Source organism: Pogonomyrmex barbatus, unplaced genomic scaffold (assembly GCF_055798465.1).
Source record: "Pogonomyrmex barbatus isolate J1 unplaced genomic scaffold, ASM5579846v1 scaffold3, whole genome shotgun sequence".
Taxonomy (NCBI): domain Eukaryota; kingdom Metazoa; phylum Arthropoda; class Insecta; order Hymenoptera; family Formicidae; genus Pogonomyrmex; species Pogonomyrmex barbatus.
This window is the reverse complement of record NW_028297127.1, coordinates 19,359,420-19,381,205: the sequence shown is the minus strand read 5'-3', so window position 1 is coordinate 19,381,205 and position 21,786 is coordinate 19,359,420. Positions and strand designations below refer to the sequence as shown.

General features: G+C 42.3%; 1 protein-coding gene across 14 annotated transcripts in view; it reads right to left on the bottom strand.

Annotated features, from left to right (window-relative positions):
- LOC105423912 (bromodomain adjacent to zinc finger domain protein 2B) overlaps nt 1-21,786 on the bottom strand; it is a 151,512-nt gene that overhangs the window by 18,459 nt on the left and 111,267 nt on the right. For 5 of the 14 annotated variants that reach the window (XM_089080268.1, XM_089080269.1, XM_089080270.1 and 2 more), the window contains exons 5-15: nt 8,418-8,642; nt 7,569-7,754; nt 6,846-7,008; nt 6,718-6,735; nt 6,277-6,523; nt 5,756-6,041; nt 4,961-5,349; nt 4,723-4,797; nt 4,322-4,648; nt 3,849-4,123; nt 3,241-3,322 (exon numbers count right to left, since the gene is read on the bottom strand). In XM_089080268.1, the coding sequence (XP_088936394.1) occupies nt 3,241-3,322; nt 3,849-4,123; nt 4,322-4,648; nt 4,723-4,797; nt 4,961-5,349; nt 5,756-6,041; nt 6,277-6,523; nt 6,718-6,735; nt 6,846-7,008; nt 7,569-7,754; nt 8,418-8,642 (2,273 nt within the window). Of the gene's footprint in view, nt 1-87; nt 676-3,240; nt 3,323-3,848; nt 4,124-4,321; nt 4,661-4,722; nt 4,798-4,960; nt 5,350-5,755; nt 6,042-6,276; nt 6,524-6,717; nt 6,736-6,845; nt 7,009-7,568; nt 7,755-8,417; nt 8,643-12,773; nt 13,103-21,786 lie in introns of those variants that run through there. The other 9 variants (XM_089080259.1, XM_089080263.1, XM_089080267.1 and 6 more) reach the window with 6 other exon arrangements.

Genomic DNA, 21,786 nt, shown 5'->3' with positions numbered 1-21,786 from the left:
TCAGGCGGGCAAGACCGGGGGGGGGGGGGGGGGAATAAGGTGATTCGGATGAAGGGCAGGTTCGGGATGCGTCATACGACATCTTACCTCCAGAAGTTCCTGGTTCTGCGTCTGGGTCTGTGCCTGCTGGGTATTGTCCGGTGGCATGGTCGTGGTAGTCGTGCCGGTCGACATGGTGGTCGACGACAGGCTCGACGAGGAGGAGATCGGCGTCGTCGGCTGCGGGGACGGCACGAGGCCCGCCGACGCCGGCGGCAGGGTCAAGGTGGAGTAAGGTGGTGGCGGCGGCAGTACCGGCGGTACCACCTGCACTTGAGGAGGTGGCACGACCACACCAGAGGCTAGAGACGGTGGCGTTGTCGTGATTGCGGTCGTCATCGTCGTCATCGTCGTCGTCGTCGTCATCGCTACTGGCGTGCAGAGCGCCGCCGTGGTCGATGAGAGGGACGACATCGACGGCGGCTTCTTCGACGGCACGTCCTCGACGTCCGTCTGCTGCATCATGTCCCGGTTGCGCCAGCTCTCGGCGATGCTTTCGCGATTCTTCCAGATGGTGGCGACCGTACTGCTCGCCAGACCCAGTTCGCGAGCCACGTCGCTCTTGCTCTTGCCGCGCTCGATCTCTTGGATGATCTTCATTTTCTGCTTGATCGTGAACGCGAGCCGCTTTCGACCCTGCGTGGGTGGTGGTTTACAGGGATGCCCAATATATAATCGATCGCGTTAAGAAGGGAGGAGGGTGGTCGTTTAACAACCACGTGCGACCGGTCATTCACGATCGACTGGGGGATGGGGGGAGGGGGTTTAAATCAGGGCGATACGCGGAGATCACTTTACGCAAACTGATCGTGTAATAAAATGTTACAACAAATTATATAATAATGAATTATATCTCTCACGCAACATACATTATCCTAAAGAATATTCTTTTCTCGGAATTAGGACGTAAGATGTAGGATGTATCGCTATTTAATATTTTTTATGATAAATAAATCCAAAATAAAGCGATACTATCGGCAAATTAATTCAACTACAATCGCATTACATTTACTATTGCTCGTATTAACGACTTTAATAATCGCGGTTTTATGAACTCCGCATACCACCTTTCGAAAGACTAAAATATACGTAATTCCGATAAAGCCAATTTTAGATAGATACTATAAGCACATAAAAGCGGTTTACCACTTTAAAAAAAGAAAAAGAAACGCGACATACTTGTTGATATTTACGAAGATATTAAATAAGGTGTTAAATAATTTTCACGACTATTTCTCGTAATGTTGAACACAATGTAATAACACATTACACACATAACAAAATAACGCTCTGATCACATCGATACTCTGCTAAGTTAATGCCAATCTCAGTTAGCTCGTCTAAACGTAATATGCACCGATAATGTACATTCGTCTCACATATTCGTTCTCTACGTCCCAGGGAAAAGCAAATCGATTAGGATCGGTTATATACGATCTGGGCATCCCTATTTCGCATTTTCCACTACTATGTGAGCCCACGTGTAGCTACATTTACTACACTATTGTGTCGTCTGACGTCTCCTTCTATTCTTTCAAATTGCACGGGCTGTGTGTGTATGTTCGGGCCAGTGATGTGCGTGTGGATGTGGAATGCGTGTGTGAATGCGAGGAACATGAACGAACGAGTGACAGTGATTGAGGGGGACAGTGGGTGATAATCTGGCTTGCGCGAAGGATTCCGATGGGGTAGTTTGGAGGACTATCACAATGGTGGACTTTTGAAATTTCTACAATCGCCGCGCCTCTATTTCGTCGTGATTTTCTCTCGCGTAGAGAAATTTTCAGAATAACGTTGATTTTATAGAAACGCACATTCAAGTATCATCCCTTACGAAGTATGTGCATTCCTTACGAAATCGTTAATCAAAATTAAAAAACTTGTTTTTAACTATAAAATCCGATGGAAATCGATAGCGAATAGGAAATGTTTTTGGACAATGTGATTCTTTATTTAATGCGCATTTTATATTTTATTTCTTTTAAATTTTGTATTACAAATTATGATGTATCATATCTATCAGAAATAATGATAAATGTTTCACACGGTTAAAAAAGCGGCAAATGATTGTATATTTTATCTTTATGATCAAAACATAAAAGAGGAGGATACTAACCAAAATTTTTGATAAAAGAAATTAAACGTCAGATGGAATGATTTCGTTCATCGTTTCGATAATTGAATGTTTTTCTGCCCATCACATAATTGACTTTTCTCAAAAAAACAATTCTTAATGAAATGCAATTATTTGTTCTCATTATCGACAATATCGGCAAAAATGATGAGAAGCAAAATGTATCGATATTTTTGTTTACAATGTTCGTAAAAATGTCAACAATATTGAGAATAGTCAACAGTATGAGAATACATAAAATTGTTTCAAAACAGATCTCGGTGTACGAAATATCAAATATCGCGCAAAGAATTTTGAAATTTAAACCAATACTGGCATCCATATTTTAATTTATTCACGATTTCCGCGTTCGCGTTTAAAAAAATAACTAAATATTTTGCGCGTGTATTTCAGCGTACATTATCAAAAAGTCGATCGTAAAAGGAATAAAACTTTCATTGCTCTCAGTCAGAGTTAAAGCAGTCGAATGCCAGGGCAGTTATTTTTCATTTTATGTTTTTTTCTTTCGATAATAGTTGCGTTCTTTTAAATGAAGAAAACAAAATCGCGATTACGCTCAACGTTTTCATCGAATTGTACACTTGGAGATAACACAATGATTAGGCGAAATTAAAAGAGGTGAAAATTAAACAAGACGAAAGGGGAAGAGGGGGGGGGGGTAGGTGGAAGGACACATGCTGGGTTCTCCTGTCACTATCGCTAGCGGTTGTTGGTTGGCTATGGGTGTCTCGTGTATTCTGGGACATTAGAGGTTGTAAGAGGTTCATTGGACGTATATATATAGTATAAGAAAAAGAGTTTTTCTATACAAGAATATTCATTAAAAAAAGTCTCATAATATGTATATATAGACAGATGTATATATATATACGGAGATAATATATATATGTATATATATATATATATAAATACGGCACACACAGAGAGCATGCGACACGCACGACAGGTGGACAAAATACAAAAAAACGTAGGTATCCCAAATAGAATAAGAGAACAGTTTTTTGTGTGAATGAAACAACGAGATCGAGACAAACGTGAAGGAAACTCGATGATAGACGTCAACTTACCTCGAGTAGCTGTTGATTTCTGATCTCCCGTTCCCGTCTCACGGCCTCCTGCCGTTCCGTCTTCTCTTGCTCCTTAATAAGCCTACAATGAGAGTATCATTAAATTCACATAATCCCCGAACAGTAAAAAAGCTCGAACAAATCATTAATCAAGGGTCACCCATAACGACCTATTGTATAAATTTTACGAACACTCGAGGGAATTCGAATTGATATGGCGACGTTTGTTTTTAAATTTTCGCTCGAACATTTATGATTACGCGCGTGCAATAATCTTACAACGTGGAATGATAAATACGTGTTAATTAAATCCCAACATGTTGCAATTGCGAAACTTTAGATTAAGTAATAAATTCTGCAGTAAGCGAATAAATGCCTAACCGTTCTCATATAACGACAAGATTAACACTTCAATAAACTTTATGATTTATTTGACTATTATCGATAATCATTAATTTGCTGAATTTTATGAAGTGATCTCAACGAATAAAATAACTCGTGCACATTAGCTGGTTGTCATCTTTTAACATACTTCAACATCATTATTTAATACTCTTCAAGCTATCGATTTAATCAAATCAACATATTTAAATAATAGAATACCTTACCTAGCCTGTTCTTTGTGTCGTTGCGCTTCTTCCTTCGCAAGCTTCTTCGCATAAGCCAGCTTGTCTCTTTCGTACTGATTGTTCGTCCGTGCATCTCTGAAGCCACCGGCTGCTCTGAGTTCTTCCAGTCTTCGCGCTACTTCCTGTGCACCGAGTCTGACAAATTCAGCCTCTGCTAGACCCATCGTCGGTTGTAGAAATTCTCCGACCAACGGACGGGAAGAAAACGAAAAATTGGCGGTTGTTAGCTCGGCAGGATTCTGATGTTCCAAAAACTGAAATTGGAAAGCAATCTCTTCTTGAAAGAGACCTTAATGATTTAATTAATCTAAATTTCATTTGTATCTCGATATAATTATGTTATTTTCTTATTACATTATCGCGGCGTAGATATTACGATAGTAAAAGCGACAATAAAAAAATTTTACGTAAGTACATGCGAATTATTTTTTATAACATACACTAATCATTACCGATTGTAATATGTTGCCACCAACCTTCACCAGATCAGGACTGCTCCTAAAAGTTTTCCCGCAGGGGCTGTAATACGACACGTCGCCTTTTATCACTCCTGTCTTTCCTAGTCCCTTGATAACCGTTTCACGCTTCCAACCCCGCTCCAGGGGCATTTGAAGATCTCTTTCGCTGGGCCTGAGTTTTCTCCTCTTCGCGCTGGGTGTGCCTTCCGCGTTGTCGTCATCGGTATCCGTGACAACGTCGGTGTTACTACCGCTCTCGCTGGTCACGTCCATGTTACTCTCCTCTCCCGAGGCCTCCAGCAACTTGTTTTTCATCTTGTCCTGCAAAGATTTCTATATAGGGAGAATGGTTTTAGTGCGAAATCATAAGTAAAAAAAAAAAAAGAAAAACGAACATGGCTCCTCGCCCACGAAGCACGAATTGGTCGAGGTCGCTTCTTCTTCTGTATCTTCGTTAGCAAGTGATAGTACTTTAACAAAAGATAATTGTGAAGATATATGGAAATTAGAGAATTACAGAAGTCAGAATAAAAGAATAACGTTTTATCGAAGTATACAATGTAATAATAACGTTAAAATTAATAGTTGTACAATAAAAGTTCTTCACGTTGAAGCTTGGTAACTGTATTTTACCTGGTTCTTATCATCACCCTGGCCAGTAGCGACGGAAGCGTGCAATTGAGCCGCCAGTATATTCGATCTCAGTAACGATACTTGATGAGACAATGGCACACTTGGATCTAAAGTCGGTGTAGGTTTAATCCCCAGAGCTCTGCTTTGGGCTAGCAGCGAGGCGACCGTGTTTTTCTTAGGCTTCGATACACCGCGGCCGAGATTTCGTGGCCTACCGTCCTTGTGATGGGTGGCAGTGCTCGCACTCTCACTCTCCTCGCTACCGCTACTCGGCCGCTGTGGCGAGTCCGCGGCGGCAAAGAGCTGCGCCAAGGAGGGACTAGGCGATGCCGGTACCGGTACCGAATTCTGTGGCACTCTTCTCGGTTTTGGTCCGGGCTTTCGTCTCGCTGCGATAGTGCATAAAATTTTTTATTACCTCTAACTATATATCTTCAGAAAAATTTATTTCTTAAAAATAAAAAAATTTTAACAAATTCTAACCAGTATAGAAGACCATTAGTATTTTCTAATTTGATAATTAATCTGTACAATTTTTCTTAATTTTTTTTTACTTCGAATAAATCGTATGTAAACTTTGGAATGATTTTCTGGAAAGATCGACTTTAAAAGATATTGATAAAATATGAAATGATGATGAACTGCGTCGAACGTTTGTGAAAATGCTCGTAATTTTCTAAGTCTTCCCTTCAAGAACAGTTCCTCCGTTAAATAAGAATACACGACGCTTTTATGCCAAAAAGTGACTTTAAAAAACGAGAATATCTGGAAACACTATGTGCATTTGTTACTTACATGTTCGATCGGAGGCAAGTAACGATTGGCTTAAATTACTGAGTTGACTGAGCGGCTGACTACCAGAAATCGGCGAGCTACTGCTCGTCGTGGCGGGCTTCAGGGAGAGATTTAGGGGCGCATCCGAATCGTTGATGTTGTTGTTCGCGTTGCTGCTATTGTTACTGCTGCTGCTGCTGCTAGTGTACGTCGGTGGCGCCGACAGAACGGAGCCGTTCGTTGAATGGGCCGGCAGTTTGATTACCTCTACTCGATCTACCGAGTCTCTGTACTCGTTCGAGTCGGTCTGAGGAAAGACAAAACACACACGATTACGTAATATATCACGCATATGATTGTACAGATCCTTGGTGGATCTATAAAATTAACAAAGAAGATTCAATTCCACAATTAAGTATTAAAATCATTAAATATTTATCGAAATAAAAATATAATTAATAGATAAGTCGACTTTAATTCCTTACAATTTTATGCTTATGTATTTCAGAATAGCACTCAACATGGGCGGCGACTGAACATACCCCCGTGCGATTGTACTTCCTCGGTTCCATCATTAGCGACGAGGATGACGTCGTGTTCGTCTGATGGGCGCTAAGAGCAGGGACGGGTGGCGGGTGTACGCTGACGCTGGGAGTGTCCAAGGATATTGTCTTCTTCCTACCACGGTTCGTCGTCCCAGGAACCTTCGGACCGACTATACTCGACGTATACTTGATAATCTCCGTATCGGGAGGTAGGCGCACACCTCCCAATATACTGCTAGGATCACTAAAGGAGACATTGGCATGAAATTACTTATTCATTTCAGAAATTAAAATAGATAAAATTAATGAGAGAAATTCGCGTATTTTATTTTGTTGAGACTGAAAAACTTATATTTACACGTACTATTTCAATTCAATAAAGAGTATTGTAAAGAAAAGCTAATGGAAAATATTTCGCGTAATTGAGGCAATATTCACCTTCCTTCTTTCGCAGAACTATCAGGGGAAACGATAGCGTGAAAATACAATTTTTTAGCGAATTATTAAATAAGACCAATCTGCAACCGTGTCGTGTATTTAAAATATGTAAAACGAATAGTTCTTACCTGACGACATTCGATTGCGAATTTGGCGTGCTGCTGACCGGGGTGCTGTGATGAGAAGACGTCACTGGTGCTTGAGTGGACACCGGCAGGCTGCTGCTCGTCATACTTGGCGTCGTTGAGCTACTACTGCTAGCTGGCGTCTTGTGACTCTTGCTTGACTTAGCTGTCCGGTCGCAAAAACATAAGCATAATTGTACGTCTACGACCTTCGATAATCTACGATTACCGTCGGAAAAACGTCCGCGTTCATCTCAATCCACAAACGCCGACTGCCGATTGTTACAAAAGTAGGTTCATAAAGTTTCAAGGATCTCAAGTTTCTATCTCATTAACAAGTAATCTCGTTTAACTCGAGAAACTTGAGAGAGAAACTTTAAGAGATTATATCATAACTTTCAATGTAAATAAAAAATATATATAAAAATACATAAAAGTCAAACGTTTTGCTCGCAAAATAGAAAGGAATTGTAGCGATAAGGCACGTAAAGCTATGTAGATATGCAACTTGGATAAATTTTAAAAATAATTTTAAAAACATCTTGAAGAAAAAAAAAAGTCGCCTCTCGCGTTGTCAGGTTTAAAACGATTAAAAATATATTGTCCGGCTGTTCCAAGCGATATTATTGTTTCGAAAGGACTCGGTCGATCGAGGATTAAGCATACGGAGGCGGACGTTTCTCTCGAGCATTGCGCCATGCAACATTGTCGATCGTTGTTACTTACACTTACTGGACTTGTGGGACGAGAGGGACGGGGGATTAAGTAGAGAGGCGGGATAGGGTGGCAGGAGGCTTTCGGCACCGGGCGGAAATCCTGGGAGTCCTGCCGCTCCTTGTAGCCTCGCGAGGTAGTCTTGCGCCGCCAGATGAGAGGCCATTGTCCACCATGCACTGGCTGCTGGATTGATGCCTGTAACGCGAATGACAGAGCTTGATCTGTAAAATTCGATCTCGAAACGCGATCTCAACTTCGCTCGATTGTTTGGCTCTGGATGAGTCAAGGAGAAACAAAAAAAAAAACCAACTTTTTAAAGGAACTTTTTAAAGGAATTGTTGTAAGTTTCCAAAGTGATCGTCAAAATGGTCTTGTGACGAGCAAATATCTCTAATCTCCTTGTGATCTGATCACAAGAAAATAGAATGCCTGTCGAGCAAAATTTTATGCAAAAATTAAATAATTTTAGTTTAGCGCTTAGAAAATTAAAATTGCGACATATATCAATTACGTGTAATTATGCGATACGCAACGTTTACCGAATTTTTTAAGAATGTTTTTGATAACTGTAATATTTTTAAGAAATAATTTAGATTAGATCGCTACAAAGACATGACGGCATATCGCCATACATTTACACGTCACGTTTCGATGTTAGCCAAGTAACTAGATCTTAAATTATCGCAAGAGCGATCTTACAGTAGACACGGTTCCAAGAAGAGGCGCGACGTTAGTTCCAATAACGTGTGTAGTCATGATAATCGATAGGACGCTTGAGAAGCGCATGAGGGAGGAAAGACAGGACGAGGACGAGAGAGGCGGGGATGACGGAGCAGGGTGGACGGAAAATTTACTTACCCAGACTCGCAGCTTGACTGGCGGCCACGCTGAGCGTACCGAGGCTGCTGTGAGGATACGGTGACGGGGGTGGTGCCGAGGCTGGTGTGTGGCCCCCGAAGCCAGGCGCTGAACCCCCCCGGCCCAGAATAGCGTAAGCCGAGGGCAAATGGTGGGCCCCCAGGCCATAACCCGGCATCCCGCCGAAGAGCGACGACGCTGCGCTGTCGCCTCGAGGCCAGTATGCTAAAATTAAAATCGGGAAAGACCATATGAATGGGCGCGAACCTATGAATTTGCTGTATCCCTTACATAAGCCCGTGCCCGTCGATGTGCGACACAAGCGTCGCTGCGACGTTGTCTCGAGGGGTGACGATTGACGTGCGAAGTATGTGTGCGTGTGCGTGCGTGTGTGTGTATGTGTGTGTGTGTAAAAAAGTAAGATCAATAAAAACGATGACGTTGCCGACGCCACGATAAAAATACGTCGATTTTAAACCGATTTTCTAGTCAGTTTCAAAATTACATAAAAATCGCCTCGCGAATAATTCAAACAGTTCCCAATTGGTCATACGCATTCGTATTTTGTGGAATCTAATTCCACATTAGTCTATTCAATAGCGATCGATTTTGTTCCTATTGCCGAGTACAGTGTGACAACTGTTTTGCACACAGGCTCATATCGATATCAGCGGACCATCGCTGCGTCGAAGTCCGCTCGCGGCGATTTGAGTAAATTAATTAATTACCTGGAAGCAATGTGTGTGTCATTTGTTTACGTAATAATGCACGTTAGAGTAATAACGCTAATTTACCGTACCCTATCGTGCAACGGAATACATTTACGTGTTGTTCGTAGAAAAAAAAAATTGCGTATGGAGAATGGGGGGATGGACTCGTGCACGTGAATCTCGCGCGTGATGAATAAATACATCGCTCATTGGAAAATGATTTCGTTACAAATGCATCGTAAATGTTTACAAAAAGCTGAAGAAAGTGTTTGTTGAACACATCGCGATAATTTTGCGAAATATTATTTCCGTGCGAAATATTTCGTATATTCGAAATGAGATAAAAGTATATCTATGGTACAAAGTGTGTGATGCACATGCTCCATCGAATTGTGAATATTTTGTTTATAAATTAATTGCATATGAGCATCCTGAAGTGAGCTGGTTGCCGGTTTTCTTAACAATTCCGCAATTAAAATGTTTATCAAGTCGCGTTATCACAGTAATCGCGCAGTAAATTATGCGCGTTAATAATAACGACAACGAAGTAATTCTTGTAATGCAGCTAAGTGATATAATTGAATCAATCGTGCATGCATATTATAATTTTAGAAATTAAATGCACGTATTTAGTGCGCTGGAAATAATTTACCGATGATAAGAATTTATCACTTATCCCGACATCAACGAAATCTAAGCGATTTCCTCAAAGGAAACCCACAAGATATATACACGTTCGAATAATAAATACAAATCTTAATCTTATTTTTCCTTCTTATCGCAAAGCGAAATTTTATCTTTAGGGAAAGAAGAAAAAGTGATATCTCTAACAGATATCTCTGACAAAAGAGAATTCCAAAAGAATTCTCTTTATCCGAGGAACAGTATAGTTGCGAACGTATCATCGCACAACTTTTTTCTAGAAATCCAGAAGCTTAACGAGCGAATTATCATAAGGAAAAGTCCAACGAACGTCCGATTTTATGATGTTGGTTTTGCGGATGGTTGTACCCGATCGCTCACGTCGTATTCGCACAATTTATTGTTACGAATGCCGGCGCAAATGTACCGTTGATTTTCTACGAGTGCGACGGCCTTGAGCAAGGCCGTGACATTGAAATCCGAGCGCCGCTTTAATTTATACCGGTCGTTGAACTCCGTACTCCGGCTTATACGACTGCTTCACCCAGTGAAACAGCCATCGCCATCGTTGTAGCCGTATAATGGTTTACGTGCATACGCACGTGTTTACAATGCACTGCCACGTGAATGTGCTGAATGAGACGTGCGGGATCAAAGTTTCCATTCGTCATCGATTTTTCACGGTCTTTCAAACGTTTTCCGCGAGACTTGACGCTCGATATTTTTATGAGACGCTAAAAATTCGACGACTTTCCTCTCTTCCTTATTCCATCTCCCTTTTCAACGAAGCATTCTCCGTAAGTAAATCGCGAATTTAGAATCAAGTTGGCGCGGTCCCAAAAAAATGTTGTTTTCAAGAAAGCCGATCGCCGCGAGAGAAAGAGAACGGTACCGAACGATACTTTTAAAAAAAGAGCATCGATTAATAGCAGCCGTACTTTTCGCGTACTTTTTAATTCACTAATCCCGTAATTTCATTCACTAACAACATTTCTTGGATGGTACACAATACACAGCTCGCACATTCGCGGCTATATACCACTCGGCGGCTTCTGACCTCGATTGTCTAGGACGATCCTACAATAACGCGGGGAATAATTTTCTTTTCTTAATGACTTAACGACGACGAGTGGAAAGTCGTATCGTGCCTTCCTCTTTAATCTAGATACTTTAACGGCAATCCATTATTCGAACAACTGACAACCGGCTAACGCATTAACCGTAGCCGCCATTTTCGGGTGTATATATCGTTTGATGTAACGTTGCCGTGCCAGGGCTCGTAAAGACAGCCGATAAAATACGCTCGTTGGAAGGAGCGGCGACGGGCGCTACGTTTATATGTCCCATCGTTGCCCTTTTCATTCGTGACGTGGAAGCGACGTTAACACGTATTCACGCGTGGCATGACCTATATCGTTGGATGGGAAAATTACGTCTGTATCGATACGATACGATAGCGTAAACGGCACGGCGACCTCGAATAAATCAACATTTCGTTTAGATTATCGTAATACGCCGTGCGGAAATGTATCTTCGTGAGAAAAAGGAATTACGAGATGTGAAACGTGTTAGTCCAATGAGTGCTGATCAATCGAGTTCAAGCGACACTTTGCTCTTTCACGTTGAACTTGTTATTTGATGATACGTCCGTCATTCGATACGTTACGTATTTATTAAAGGCGTCTCGAAGAATCTTTCCGCTATTTTCAACATCAGAATCATCGAAGCGCGCACTTATTTATAGATTATTAAATTGCGACAATTTGCATAATTCAGTCATGCACTTTGACACTAGAATCATTCATCATTATGTATTCATCATTATCATGCTGTAAACATTATGCTATATACTTGTTTAGTGTATCTGATAATTTTTAAAGTATTTTTAAATTAAATTAAAATACTTTTCGCAGCAGCCTATATATTTTTATTATTATTTAAATATAACACATTGGTACTTTATCACATTGGTACTTTATGCGACGACATTACTTTTTTTATTTTCCAAAGCTTTATCGAATTATTATGAGCGTAACGTAAGATCTACAATTCTGAACTACTAATGATCGTAGTGCGGCTTGTAATTTGCCATAATCAATACCATAGCCATTCGTGTCCACACGAAGCTAATTGGAATATGATACAGAACCATCTCGATATTTCTCTAATCAGTAATGCTTCATGATAATAACCTTGCATATATTTGATGCGGAGATATAATGTGGCCGCTGGATTATAGATTTATATATCTGACACACATATACGAGAGAGAGAGAGAGAGAGAGAGAGAGAGAGAGAGAGAGAGAAAAGAGAAGAGGCTTTAATTCCGCGTCAGACGCGATATCAAATGCGACAAATGCGATGCATCCAATGTTAATTTTCTCGGCGGTGACGCGTACAGGATCGAGTTGAATAAACAAAACTGCAAAACTCTTTGCTCATTATCCTAAAATTAAACAATTCTAAATTATCATTATTATTCTGTTATATGTAAAATTAGCTATTATTTTAATTTAAGCTATTATAATCAAATCATAGAGTTCTCTTCTCATTAAATCGTCCCCATTAAATCGTAGATTATCGAGGTACAATAGTGTAAAGAATAACTGGAACAAGCCAAGTTTGAAGCGCCAAGTCACAACACATCGATAATTTCCACAATCTTATATATAATTTAATCTGAAAAGAAAACGGGAAAAAGGTACCCTATGATGCAATTAAGATAGAATGCTATTTTGAGACAAGAACCGATATCGAATAATCGAGAATCAGCTATAGTGCTTCAGACCTACTGTGCTCCATGCACCACGTGCGATACTTATAAAACAAATACAGCTGAGAATAGTCGTCCTAGAATAAGCCTCACTCATCAGATCCGCGCAACGAGATAATTTTCTCCGCGAGTTAGGCGCAAATCGTAAAGTAATTGTACCAAAAGCGAGAAGCGGGCGAAGAAGCGGAGAATCGCGCATTGAACGTTAACGCCACGCGCGCAAATACGAACCATTATCCCCGTACGTAATTGCACTGCACTTCGCTCGCATGCAGCCTCCTCTCCTTCCCATTACAGCGTCGCCATAATATCGCCTGGTGCAGCATCCACAGTTTCACACAGCGCGAACGCAACGAACGGTGCGCCGAGCCGCTGCCGCCGCTGCCGCCGCTGCCGCCGCCGCCGTCTCCCCGAGATTTTACGTACGTCTTACGCGCCGTTCTCTTATCGAGAGGAAGAAGATCCGACACGTCATTCCGTGAGAATGCGAGACGCCTTCCCTTCCCCCGACTCGATTCCGGCGTCTGAAGAAATTACTAACTTTCCGCGCGCGTTCCCGTTCCGCAAATTAAATCAAACGTTTTCGCAAATGTCAAATTTAACGTTAATTAACGAGCGTTGCTGCTGCTACTCGCCGAGCGGAACGAAGCGCGGGCGAGAGTCGAGACGACTGAGCCACTCGCCTCGGGAGCGATTGCGATCGCCTGGCTTCGTGATCCCTAATCCGCCGCCAGTCACGCGCGAACGAAACGGTCGGAAATGCAGATAAGCCGAAGCGGCGGCAAGTCGACGTATCTCAGAGGCCGCGGCGATGCGTCACGTCTATCGATTTGTGATTAAGCATTCGTACGAGTGCGAATGCGATGGGGAGGGGAGGATCGCGGAGGAGCACGGCGGGGGAGGGGTGGTGCGGACGACGTCGGCGGTGAGCGCGCGAGAGCGAAAGAGAGAATCGCGCGCGTGGTGGGGTCATCGTCGTTCGTCCGGTTGGCACACGTCACCGTCGTCGCCGTCGTCCACACGTTCGTCCGTTCAGACGCGACGCGACGCGACGCGACGCGACGCGTCGCGACGCTAATTTCCTGTTTTTCGTGCTGCGCGCTAATGAAGGACTCTCTTTCTCACCCCCTCCTCCCCCCGTGCATTGTTCCCCTCCACTAATCGGACAGACTCGAGAGCATCGAGAGCCGCCGAACTCGAGGATTTTTTTTTTCCCCTCCAATCGACCGTTGCGACGGACGCAAATCGATTGCGCTTTTACGAGAGAGAAACCAGGCCGCTTCGACCTCCCGATCTGTCTTTTCCCATCTTGAAATTGATATCTGCAGGCCAGATGTGTTTCCATATTTGATATTTTTTACGTACGTTTCGTATTTTTTCTTGGGAGTTATAAAGAGAGGTTGTAAAGAGAATATTTCCCCGTAATAACTCTGTAATTCCGTTAATAATTTTTTTTTCTTAATATTTATTTCTTAATATCGCTGCGTCTCTCAAATCGATTTAAATAACTTTGTATATCAAAGTGGAGGCATGATGTATCTCGACGATGCGAGAACGAAAGCCCATTTGTAAAACTGCAAAAAGACGCGGCGGCTGCATTAGGAAACTTTTCCAAGCTCGGACGACTTTTGCGCGCTTCATCCTGTCGGCACTCGGTTTGCGAGTTTCAAGGTAATACTGCCAAGTGAAAACGTTACAGCGCGTTTGTTTTCTTTCACGTCGATGAATCGAAACGTTATGCTTCCGGCAAAGGCCGGCTCGACGAGAAGAAAGAATCGAATAAAGAATAAAGAATCGAATAGCGATTAGAAATTATTATTATTTGCGTTGCGCTTTTAGAGATTCTGTCATTGGTCCGCGATATTACATTTCCATAATCATAGAATAATTAGCGTTTTATTTTAACGAAAGACAACCGATTTGATGTAGCGAAGACAAAGGAAGGGGCGGGACGGACGGTTAATAGTTAATATGTTAATAATTTAAACGTATGGTTCTGGCAATACTGGTTTATCCGCGGATATATCAGATGCCATAGTAAATTTAGTCCCTGCCAATCCAAGCCGGCGGAAATGTCCAACCGGTAGATCGTTGACATCCCGTGGCTTAAATCGGAATTGCTCGCCTCCAAAACGCCACGTCCACGTTCCGACCGCTTCTAATAAAATCGCAGCAGCGGCCTGCGCTGTTTACAATAAGCGAAGCTAAAGCTAGGACAGGCGTTTTTAATCCCTTCCCGCCGCTTTTACGAGTTGCAGCGCGCGCAATCTATAGAATTATCGATGAACGTGTAATCAGGGCTTAGCCTTAAATTTAGTCAAGCTTAGAAAAACAACGCGTCCGCAAGGTAGAAAATATAATAAATGATCGTAATGGAAATTTATCAGGAAATTTGCATTAATCATGCGAGTCATACTAACACGTCTCAACTTAAAATCAGATCGTGCATAAACTTTGCATTAAAAATTTAATGAATTCCTAATAGATGTTAGAACAACTTTCCGGATCATTTACATCGATCATGATCGATGTGCAATTAATAGAACGCATTTGAAAACTCGCTCTTGGTAGCGATCGTCTAGAATATTATTCGATACAGGCGATAATTGATAGCGATTTAACGCAATTGGATAAGCGAGAGGTGCGGGATCCTGTGTAACGACTTCGATGTAACGACTCGACGATGATTCCAACCGCTGCTCGTTGCTGCTCGCGCCGTTCGCGCGATCAGGACGGTCCGCGAGAAATCTATCTCGACATGCGGCGGGGTGTGTGCGGGTTGTGCGTAGTTAGGCACGCACAGCGAGAGAAATTCCGGCGCGGCCAGCGGAACATGTTCCGTGCGCCGTGGGCTTAAGCGAGATGAAACGAGACGAGAGCGCGTGGTCGCGCGCTGTAGCAACATCTCGGTCGCTCGAGAGAGGAGCGTGTTCGGTCCGTGAGCCGGGAAAATGGCCGTGTTATTAAATCGATCGGTGCTCCGGCCAGTGGGGAGGGGTCGAAGCCGGGCCTGGGGTTTAGGGCGAGGTGGAGAAGACGGGGCGAGAGCGACGTGCGTATTATAGATATATACGCGGGGCTGATGAGCGCGCGCGGCAACCCCGACCGGTGGAAAGGGACCGAGGATTACGAGTGGTGGCCCTTGTCCTCGCCCCCGGAGAAACGGCCAGACTTGCGTACCCGGTACTTTCGGTGCGCTTGCCCGCGCGCGGCGAAAGCGGGCAAAAATTGAGAGGAGGGAAAAAAAGAGAAGAAGAAAAAAAAAAAGCAATCGGGGAAAACAAGACTAGGCTTGCCGATGCGGAAGAAATTAACGCCGCTTTAGCGATTCTCGGATTCCCTTTCCGATTACCGAGGTATCAATTAACTCTCCCCTGCGTAAACTTCAAAAATAACAGGGGGGGGGGGCACTATTTTCTTTTTGAATTAATTCCGCAGCTGGCACTCGTGGCGTAAGCACGATTTCGCGTTTTTCCGGAAGAGAAAATTTTGGAAGATTGGCTCGAAACTCGGCTAATAAATTCTTGAAAATGATTACAAAGTCGATTTTATTTTGGTAGTCGAATAGATTTTTAATTGATCGACGATTGGCGGAGATCCGGAGCACGCAAATATATACGTACGTATATATGAACAGAAATCACTCATAGCTGAGCGCACTATCGACTTTTCCGCGATCATTTTACGACGTTAATTTCCTTGATCGACGTTAACGACCCTGCGATTTTCCGCGGTAAAAGCGCAACGGAGGAAGCGCGCGCATTTACTCGCTCGTAATTTCCTCGCGGCGCGGCGTCGTCGGAAACTGAAAATGGCCAGGCGCTACCACCGCCGACCATCACAGAGCAGCGTAACGTAACTTCTCGTCGCTATTTTCGGGACGCAGAATATACGGCTGGAATTTTTTCGGTGCACAGGCCCGACGACAGGAACGTGCCAGGAAGAAAATAGCCCGGACCAACGGCGCGTCGCGTAACGACGCGGATCTTGCGGCCTGGAAAGACGACGCGACGCGACGCGACGCGACGCGACGGCGAGCAGCTTCCACGAAAATCAACGCGAGTCGCTGCTGCTTATGCGAACACGTGCATGCTAGAAGTAACAATTAGGTATGCTGTGCGTGGACGAGATGCGAGATACTCGCCAGACTTCGGGCAGCAAGAAAACGCATCTTGGTCTTAATTTAATTACTTAATCGATCTACTTCAACTTGTTATTACTCGGTAAAAACTAAATGAGAGAAAGTCGAAAGAGAATTACCATAATTATATGATGTAAAAAAAAAAATCAAATATTAAAAAGAAAATTTGTTATATTCGGCTAACTTACTCAGGATATAATAAATTAATAATGATTTTGAGATACAGAAGATTAATATTAAAATTTCTCCTGAGCCATGTCAATATTGATTTGCCTCGGATTTGCCGAATGCTATATCGTTATTTTTTGATTAAACTCACTATCACTCACACTGCGCCGAATCGAACGCGGTGAAAAAAAAAAAATCGAACGATTTATAGAGCATAAATTTCTCCGCTAGCAGATGTTGGGACCGTGTTCCATGTGTGTAATTCACGGCTGGAGGACCAAAGGGTTATAAGTCGCAAACTCACGCGAAAGTACTGTTCTTATGAAATAAACTGTTGCCAGCATCTGCGCGCGAGCGGAATAAATTCACTCGGAATCTCGACGGTTGTCTTGTATTCCTTCTTCCTCGATATATATATATATATATATATATATATAGTATGTGTGTGTGTGTGTGTGTGTGTGTGTGTGTGTGTGTGTATATATACATACAACATTCAATGTACTTATGACACAGATAAATTATTCTTTCGCGACATATCCCAGTATCTGTGAGAGAAGCTTAACACGTACACGTAAAAACAAAGCGGATCTGTAATAATTAATGGTATACAAAAGAATTTTCCTAAAAGCACCGATAGAATCCGATTCAACACGAGCGCGTAAATTCTAGTTTCATTATCGCATACACAAATCCCGCGGATTTGAGTATATCGAACGAACTATTGAAAATAAAACTTAATTTTTTTCAAATATTTATATTCGGTACGTCGTATCAATAAAATTAATCGAGTACGTAAAATTGATTCCGGACGTCGTATTAAATCGAAATATGAAGATACTATTGGATTCAATATTGGTTCATTCATTAAGCAAGATGTAGTATAATTTATTCATTCCAAGCGAATAACGAGTTTTCACCCGCAAACGTGCGGCACAAAATATCGCGCCTCCAGTAGTGTGTGCATTATTTCGCGCGTCACGAGCAAAATCCGCTTGGCCGAACGAGGTCTTAATAAACCGGTCCCGTTCCCAATTACGGCTTTGAAAACAGCCGCTCGGACACGCGGCGCTCAAAAATTAATAAAAAATATTTAACCGCCAGGCGAGACCTCGCGTGGGCAGCCAACTCTGCCGTCGTGCGTTACGATAATCGCGTTTGTGCTGGATGTGAAAATTGCGATTTTACAACTCCGCCGCGGCGCGCTAGGTTATTATTTTCGAAGCCATCCGGGATCTCTCGAACTGTCACTCCATGTCGAATACCTCGCTCTCGCCACCGCGTTGCGCCGCGAGTTGCAAGTTTATCGCGTTACGTATACTTACCGTTTCGACATTTATAACTAGCGCGTAACTGTAACTCGTATAATATAATTTATAGCAAAGCGAAACGCATTTTCCGTCCATCGGTCGCCGGTTGTAACAAGTTGCAACGAGCGGTAGGGGGAGGGAGGGGGGAAGAAGGGAAGGGGGGGGACGACGACGTCAAATACACTAAAATTCGTGGGATCGGAGAAGAGATTTTCTAGAAGCTCGGACAAGCGCGCTTCGACGTTTATGAAAAAAACCGCAATTACTGGCGTTCGACCTAATACAAAGTCGATACGAGAAAATCCAGGGGTCGCATCCGCGCTCTCTTTCCGCTCCGCTTTGCGGCACGATTTCGTCATTATTCCGGGTCATAACTGTCCAATCCCAATCGAGGGACGACGATTCCACCACCCTCGAGCTCTTTGTGTGACGGAGAGAGAGAGAGAGAGAGAGAAGGGGGGGAGGGGGCCGGTCGGGTGATCGATCGAGAGATCGGAATGTCGGGACGGGAGTAGATAACGACGAGCGACGACGACACGATGGCTGGCTCGCCTCCAAATCCGTTTAATTTCGTTTACGGGACGCGAGGAACGGCTACGGCAATCTTGCTGGCTGCTGCCCGTTTACCAGAATCGCGCGTATGCATCGCGACGGGATTGCCGACGAGATTCGACGTATTCACATCGAATTAAAACGATTGCAACGGATGCCGCGTACGATTAAATGTCAAACAGCTGATCGCGCGACACGACGTACATCACTTTTTAAGAAAACGCTACGGAATAAATCTCTCTATTTAAACTCTAAACTGTGAATGCACAATAACAAAATTCATCTTTTTCATCTTTTATGATGAGATGATGATAGATTTAAGATATTTAAATTATAATAAATGATTTGTAAAAGTTTTTTTTTTTTTTCAAATAGTCGTCAACTCCATGTGAAATTCTTAAATTACTTTTAAAAAATTCGAAACGTTGTATTATTGAAAAAAATTTGTCATTTCGTTTTTATATAAAAATTCTAAAAAAACAAAATATTTTAAATAAATTAAAACTTGTATCTTCTATTTTTTTATAATACACGACTATTTACTGAATGAAAATACAATATCCATTAAATATTGAAAAATCTTGGCATGACACACGGGAATCTCTCCTATGGAATTTCCACTGAAATCATCGTAGGCGGAGAGGTCGGTGTTAAGGTGGCCTCAAGCTTAACTCTCGTTTCTGTGCCACCTAATCGCGTTAACTCTCGTAGCTCGCGTATTTTCTTCTTCGGATATAATCGGGTAAGCCAAACGCGTAAGTTTATTAACGTAAACTTGACGAAATTGCAGTTAGGAGGTCCGCGGGCCTATCGATTCATCGACGGGTCGTTAGGCCGGATAAAAGTACGGTCGGGGAAAATGATGGGTAGACCGGACAAAATTGGAGAAGAAAATAGATTGTATGACGATTCGTGCGTCCGTCGGTCCCGCATCGTGAAAAAAAAATATATAACACACGTGATGATATTTCATCACGTAAACTGTATATCAGCAAACCGTGCGAACGAGCTCACGCCTCGTTACGACTATTTGATTGTTTAAAAATTTAACATTCTATTACTTTACTATTAATATAAAAGTATTTACTTAAGTTCATCACGACGATATATGTAGATGTGATAGTTTCTTTACACCCGGTAGAATTAGCCACGTGCGTAAGCATAGCCGGTTGAGATACGTAAAGGATATTACGTTACGTAAATAGATTAATAATTAATAGTTTAAAGGTCATTTGCGTGCATGATCGAAATAGGTAATAAGTGGATTTCCCCCTCCTCTCCCCTCGTTCTCTCTCATCCTCTCTGAATATATTCGCGTTTAAAGATCTAGGAAGCACAGATTTATGTTACTGCGATTGTATATATCTGATTACATTTAGATATATCCAGTAAGATTTGAAAATAAATTATTCCATGTATACGCGAAGTACCGCTTCTATCAACTTTGTTAGCTTCGACAGTGAAATACGTTTCGAACAGCTGTTACTGTAAACCTTCTTAGTCATCTTTGCTCCTTTCAACCATGTCGAGAATCAATTGCACACAGAAACGAACTATCTATCATCCCAATTTAATTTAATTTGCTTAACGCGAATTTGATCACCATCCGACAATACGTGAGAATAGAATAAGAATAAAATAGGATATTACCTTGTTAATTCTATTAATGCCGCAGTTTTCGAATATAAACGGAGGAGCCGTAAATAAACCGTTAAGTTAAAGGAAGATCACTTATCTTTTCGACTTGGAAAGTTAGAAGAAGCGGCATATCTCGTACCATGCCACAATTCGTTCCAACGTCTTTGCCGCAAATATTTTCGCCCGTTTCCAACGTGACGGACGCGCGCATGGCTCTTGCACGTGATACCGTCCGCCGATCATTCCCGTTCTCTCCCGTTTTCTCGAGACACAAGTTTTCGCTCGACAAAGAAGATACCACGAATGTATACATCGAAAGGTATCGGCGGTTCAAAGTCCAGCTGAAGTTACGTGCATTATGCAGCGCACTGCGAGACGATCGGTCGCGGCGCAACGCGGAAGATTCTCGCCGCCCAGGCAATCCCACGAAAGAAATTTCCCTTCGGTTACATAATTCAGTGGCTTAATGTTTCGGAGGGGATGGGGAACGGGGGCGCGCGTGAATTCCTGAAAATCGATTGATATTTTTGTATTTCTCGGATGGATGCCTTTCACAGGGTACGGAAAATAACACACATATCGCGCGCGCCTTCCCCCATCCGTGTGTCTTTCTCTTTCTCTCTTTCTCTCTCTCTCTCTCTCTCCTCCCTTCTCGTATCTTTCCCTCTCTCGCGGTCGTTTTTTTTTTTCATCGCCTCGAGAGAGCTGCGTATATGTACCGAATTCGAAGCACGGTAAACGCATTTATCAAGCCGCGTGAGCGTTACGCGAGTGGAAACGAGAGAGCGATGGGTGCGCGTTGCGTTCATACCAGTGGCGTAGCTACTTTTTGCGTAGGTAGCTTTTTTGCATTATTACGAATGAATTCGTTGTTTTTATTAATATTTCCGCAGACTAGTACACCATTTTAGAAACGTAGAAAAATATATCCAACGTATAAGAGTGGAATTAATGAAATGTATATCACAAGAATCAGTTTGCACATGTAAAAAAACCTGCGTATATGTAACAGAATACAAAGATAGCAAATTTACGTGAGAAATACGTATTTAGTTAAAATAACTTCTCGAATATATAAAATCAACGGAACGTGTGATAGATAACACTGAATTAACGAATACAATATCCGCTTTTAACAAAGGAATAAATTATGAATTATGGATGAGTTCGGGTTGACATTAAATGTACTTTAACATTGAATTAATTAGCCAAAAATTCGAAACGAACATACATATCAAATCATAATAAATAAACATAAACATAAATAAATCTAAAATATCAATCTTACTCGATAATATTAATATTTAATCGACAATGAGTTTAATTTAATAAAAGTATTTTTTACACGTATAAAGGAACGGGACGCGTGTCACCTATATTTGTGGCTTTTTACGCTTTGTTTATTCTTGCTACATGATAGCTACACCCCTGGTTC